This window comes from Hyaena hyaena, unplaced genomic scaffold (genome assembly GCF_003009895.1).
Source record: "Hyaena hyaena isolate Hyena2069 unplaced genomic scaffold, ASM300989v1 scaffold_9, whole genome shotgun sequence".
In the NCBI taxonomy this organism is placed as follows: Eukaryota; Metazoa; Chordata; class Mammalia; order Carnivora; family Hyaenidae; genus Hyaena; species Hyaena hyaena.
Window position 1 is genome coordinate 33,322 of NW_024080641.1, and position 5,212 is coordinate 38,533.

General features: G+C 62.4%; 1 protein-coding gene across 1 annotated transcript; it reads right to left on the reverse strand.

The window, feature by feature from the left end:
• Positions 1 to 465: 465 nt before the first annotated feature.
• On the reverse strand, positions 466 to 4,423 carry LOC120243131 (cytoplasmic tRNA 2-thiolation protein 1). The gene is made up of 3 exons (XM_039249170.1): positions 4,351 to 4,423; positions 2,373 to 2,917; positions 466 to 1,074 (listed from the first exon to the last, which is right to left on the reverse strand). The coding sequence occupies exons 2-3, from the start codon at positions 2,878 to 2,880 to the stop codon at positions 482 to 484; spliced, it is 1,101 nt and encodes a 366-aa protein (XP_039105101.1). The 5' UTR covers positions 2,881 to 2,917; positions 4,351 to 4,423; the 3' UTR covers positions 466 to 481.
• Positions 4,424 to 5,212: the final 789 nt, after the last annotated feature.

Below are 5,212 nucleotides of genomic sequence, written 5' to 3' on the forward strand. Positions count from 1 at the left end.
GTAGGCAAAGCACTCAGAGATAAGCAACATGGGTATTGTAAATGACCAGAGTCCACCAAGTCAGGTGGTTTTGCTAATCCCACTACAGACACACATGACACACAGTACGTGATCAAGAAGGGTTGGACTCTTCTGAGCGCGCCCAGAACCTGGCAGAGTACTAAGGGGCGCCCCCTAATTCCCACTAGCCCTGGAATAGGAAGCTGTTCAGTTCTCTCCTCTCTGAGACAGAAGAGTCCGTACTCCCAGGGCCTCCTCCCTCAGACCCATGAGTCCAGGCCCCCAGCCCCTCCTCCCTCAGACCCGGGAGTCCAGACCCCCAGCCCCGCCTCCGTCAGTTGCTGGAGTTCCCGCCCCATCCCTCCTCCCTCAGCCGCAGGAGTCCCGGCTCCAGCTTCTGCGGGGTCGCGGGTAACCGGTCCCGTCCGCCCCCTCCCAAACTCCAAACTCGCACCGAAGCCCGGGTGGAGGCCACTTGGGTTTATTCGCAGCACTCTTTGCAGGCGGCCCCGCACTCCCCGGCGGCGGGGCCCGGCGCACAGCCGGGGTCGCTGGGAGGCGGGGGTGGCGGCCGCTCCGGCTCCCGCGGCGCCGACGGCCCCTCCTCGTCGCGCCCCCCGCGGCCCTTGCCGATGGCCAGGCGGGGCCGGCCGCGCTGCAGGCCGTCCAGGAGGGCGCACGCCTGGCAGAGCGCGCGGCTGGCCAGCGCCCCGCAGCGGGAGCAGGCGCCGGGGGGCAGGGGCCGCGCGGCCGGGGCCAAGGCCAGGCGCTCGGCCGAGTGCACCAGGTCCAGCGCCGCCGACGGCCGCGCCGCCTCCAGGAGCTTGAGCAGCTGGCGCGCGTGGCCGCGGAAGGCCTCGGGCGCGTAGACGCACTCCTCCGAGAAGTAGTCGAGGCGGCGGAAGTGCGCGTACAACACCACCTCCTTCTGCGAGGCCAGCTGCAGGGGGCGGCAGCGCGGCAGCGCGCCCCCCTCGCCCCGCGAGCCCAGGCCCCCGCCCCGGGCCAGCCGCGCCGCGTCGCCCCGCAGGAAGTTCATGAGCACGGTCTCCGCCATGTCGTCGGCGTTGTGGCCTGGGGGAGAGAGACGGGGAGCCAGTGAGGTGCGGGCGCCACCGTGGGGTAACCAGGACCCAGACGGACGGGGAGGCGCCCTGGAGAGCAGCACAGAGTGGGCGACCCGGGCTGGACACCCCACCCCACCCCCAGGCACTGCGGGGCGCCCAGGACCCAGAGAGAGATGGGAGGTGGGGGGGGGGTAGAGCAGCAGAGAGGGCCAGACAGGGCCATGGAGACCCCTGGGCACCATGCGACAGCCAGGTGGAGGTGGACACAGTGAGAAACGAGAGGCGGACACACACAGGCTTCTAGGAGACAACCCGGGGGGCCCTCCTTTGTCACCCACTTATCACCAACCAGGCCCTGTGCTAGTTGCGTTTTCTGGAAGGTGGTAAAAGTGCTTTATGCTACAAGCAGCATGTCAGACTCAGTTAAAAGTGTGCTTCACGCCGCACGGAAGTCAAAGTGGCATTTAACAGTCAGCGGAGATTCTCAAGTGAGCCGCGGTCCGGTGCCTGGGAGTGCAGATCAGCGCGTGCAGGGAGGCCGGCGGGAACTGCAGGGAGTATTCACGCGACAGTCGCCATCAATGTCAGCTAAGTGTCTGCTTATTCTGCATCTTGTCGCCTTACACTTGAGTCTGGTCTGATAGTAAAACACTGGTCTTCTTGGGGCTTCTCGAACTGCATCGGGTCGGCAAACGTTTCTGTAATGTCTGCTGTTTCCCAGTCTCTGGTCTAAGTGCCTCACGCATAACTCACCTAATTCCCAGCGATCCTAGGACCTCGATATTAAGAACCCCGTTTTACAGATGAGGTAACCGAGGTTAGGTATCGCTCTAGGCGACATAGCTTGTATCTGGTGCTCAGGAAATGGTCAGCAATTACGTGCCGAAGCAATGACTGGGAGAGAATAAGTTCTCAGAGAGAAAGGGCGACAGACAAAGGGAGTTTCAGAGTTGCGTTTCAGACTACAGAGGGCTTCTGATGGGTGGTACCACTTCACATGCCCCCTTTTGTTAAAGGAGACCGAGAAGGTCATTTTGAAAACTGCGGGGAACCCCAGCCCCATCCCCAGCAAGCACCCCTCCGCCCTCCACTGCCAACGTGAAAGCAGCGGCTCAGAGCTGGCCGCGCCCATCCCAGGCGCGCACAGACTCTGCGCATGTGCCAGCAGCGGGCAGGCACACCCCCTTCTCCTGGAGACCCTCCACTTCGGGCACAGCCGGCGTCTCCTTCACCACTTGTTGGGCACGCCCCCAGCCCCCCTGCAGTGCCCGCCCCGCGCCCCTCGGCCGCGGCGCCCGCGCTCACCCGTCACGATGTGCGTGGCTCCCACGAGGCGCGCCCCCTCCTCCAGCGCGCGGCGCCGCAGCACCCCGCAGAAGGTGCAGCAGGCGCGGCTGCGGCCGGAGCCGGCCGTGCTGCGGGCCACGGCGTCCATGGTCCAGCCCCCGAACAGGTCGGCGTAGGCCACCACGGTGAGCGGGAGGTCCCAGCGCGCCGCCTGGCGCCGCACGGCCGCCAGCGCCGCGTCCCGGTAGCCGCCGATGCCCTCGTCCACGGCCACCAGGCGCAGCGAGACGCCCAGGCGCGGCGCCAGTTCGCGCAGCACGTGCGCCAGCACCGTGGAGTCCTTGCCGCCCGAGGCGCCCACGGCCACCACGGCGCCGGGCGGCAGCAGGCGGCCCGCCAGCACCGTGTGCAGCACCTCGGCCTCGAAGGCGGTGCAGAAGCAGGCGCCGCACAGCGCTTGGCCGGAGCGCGGGCGGCGGAGGGCGGCGCGCGCCGCGTGGCAGGAGGCGCACTGCGGGGCAGGCATCGCGGGTTGCGGGCGGGCAGAGAGGAGTTGGCTTCCCCTGGACAGGGCGAGAGGGGAGGCGGGTTACGTGCAGATTCCCGATTGTGGGGTCGATGTCTCCGGGAAGCCCGCCTGGAAAGCGCCCAGAGTGCGTACACCCATTGCCTGGAACACTCTCCTAGCACTTGTACAATCATGGCTCCTTCAAGACTCCGCGTAAACTTTCATCATTCGTTCCTTCATTCAACAGGTGTCCATTCATTGCCTCCCATCTACCCTAACATGCGTTAGGCACTGGAACAGCAATGAGCAAAACAGTAAAGTTTGCAAGCACTAAGTTCCTAAAGGACGAGCCAACCCATGATAAGTAAATAACCAAGACACTTTACAAATATAAGGAGTAATATGAGGGAATTATCCTCTGAGCTGAGGCCAGAAGGATGAGAAGGACTCAGGCAATTAGATGAGGGTGGGAAGAATGTTCCAGATAGTAATAGCAAATGCAAAGGACCTGAAGGCCAGGGCCTGTATTCAGTTGCTTGTAAAGTGAATTATTGCTGAGGGCGAGAGAGCATCTGGGGCGTGGGGGTTGGCCGGGTGAGGAGGTTAGAGTTTGTTATGAACGAGCTGAGAACCATTGGATGGTTGAAAGCTGTGGAGTGACAGGGACTCATTTATACTTTAACAGGATGCCTCAGGCAGCTGCGTGGGAACAGAGGGTGGAGAGTGGCGAGGGAAGACACACGCAGACCAGTGAGGAGGCCTCTGCAATGGTCCAGATGAGCAATAATGTGGCTCAGGGCTGGGCAGAGGCAGTGGGAGTGGAGAGAAGCGGTCAGATTCTGGATCTCTTCTGGAAACACAGCAGGTTGGACTCACGAGACTTGAACGAGGGAGGCAGTAGGTGAGAGAAACATAGGACTTCAAGGTTCTCCCTTCAGCACTTGCAAGGATGGTGGGGCCATTTCATGGGGAGGACGTGGGGAGGAGGGAAGAATAGAGAAATACTGAGAGAGGCGTAGGTTTAGACCAGAGAATCTGCAGTTTTGTTTGGGCACGGTAATTTTGAGGTCCTTAGTTTGTCTGGAAGTCTTTACTGAAATCTGAGCTGGGTCTGGCGCCCCCTCTGGGCTCCCAAGGCCGCCTGACATCCCCCCTCCCCCCGCCCCCGCAAACCAGCAGTGATCACTAGCTTCTAACCAGGGCAGAAGAGGCTTCTGCTGCGTTCGAACCGCCCTCAGGTGAAGGGGAGGAAAGCAAGGAGTCAGAACCTAGACAGAGCCCAAAGCGGGTCAAGAGGGACACCGGCTGCTTAGGGCACTGTGGCCCGGAGTGTCGCCGGACACAGTCGTTGGAGGATCACGGGGAGCAGTGCCATCTCTCCAGGGATGCCTAACGCAATGCGTGCGAGAGTAAGATGGAGACCCTCAAGTCCTACATGGCAGCACGACAAAGGGCCAAGATCGGCCCGCCGAGGAAGGGGACACTCACGTGAACAGAACCCGCGCTGCAAAGTCCAGGCTCCAAGAAAACGCGGAAGTGGGTGAAGAGACTACGATTCCCAGAAGGCTTTGGGTTTACCCGCCTATGACTCCCAGGTGCCGGCGGGGCGGTTTTGGGCGCAGCTGGGCCCCCACGCTGCGAACCTCGCGGTGACGTCACGCGCTCCGCCCAAGGCTCCCAGAGTGCTCCAGGCCAGTCCGCGGCCTTTCCCGTCTGCGCTCGCGGAGAAGCAGGTAGGAGCTTTGGTCTCTCTGTGCCGCCGTGCACGGTGCACTTTATTGTAAAGAAGGAATGGATGCATTTCAGATTTTCTGCTCTTACGGAAGTATGGTGAGATTTGTGGTGCCCTTAACTGGAGAATTGTCGGGTGGGGAGAAGAGAGGGGTGAGGGCACGCAAGGGGAAGGCAGCACGTGCACTGCGCGTATTGCAAGGATGGGGCTGCGGCGCGAGGTGGGCTTTTGTGCGCGTCCCCGCAGGCTTGGGTGTGGGTGCGCGCTTGGCTCCAAGAGCCGCGGCCGTGCAGGCTGGGGGCGCCACATGTGCACCGGGCTGGGGCGGAACCCAGTGAGGAGCTACGCTCAGGTGTGGCGCGGGGACAAGTGCGCGCCCTTGAGGTTGTGGAGTTGAAGGCGGGGCTCGGGGATGGAGGACAGGTGAGACCCAAGAGACGGAAGGTTCCCTGGAGCACCAGCTTCCGAAACCAAAAAAACCCGAACACTCTCCCAAAAGTAAGCCGGAGCCCTGCCCCCCGTTATACGCTTTTCCTGCATGTTATAATTCTGGGATTCTCTTGTCTCAACCCCTGTGAGGCCCGAGATAGGATTGAGCGTGGAGGGTGATGGGGCACA

Bases quoted from the DNA above. Each gene is read 5' to 3' on its own strand.
- LOC120243131 (XM_039249170.1), bottom strand. From the start codon at position 2,880: ATGCCTGCCCCGCAGTGCGCCTCCTGCCACGCGGCGCGCGCCGCCCTC. The intron at 1,075-2,372 runs GTGAGCGCGGGC...TCTCTCCCCCAG, and splicing joins AGCCACGCACATCGTGACGG to GCCACAACGCCGACGACATG.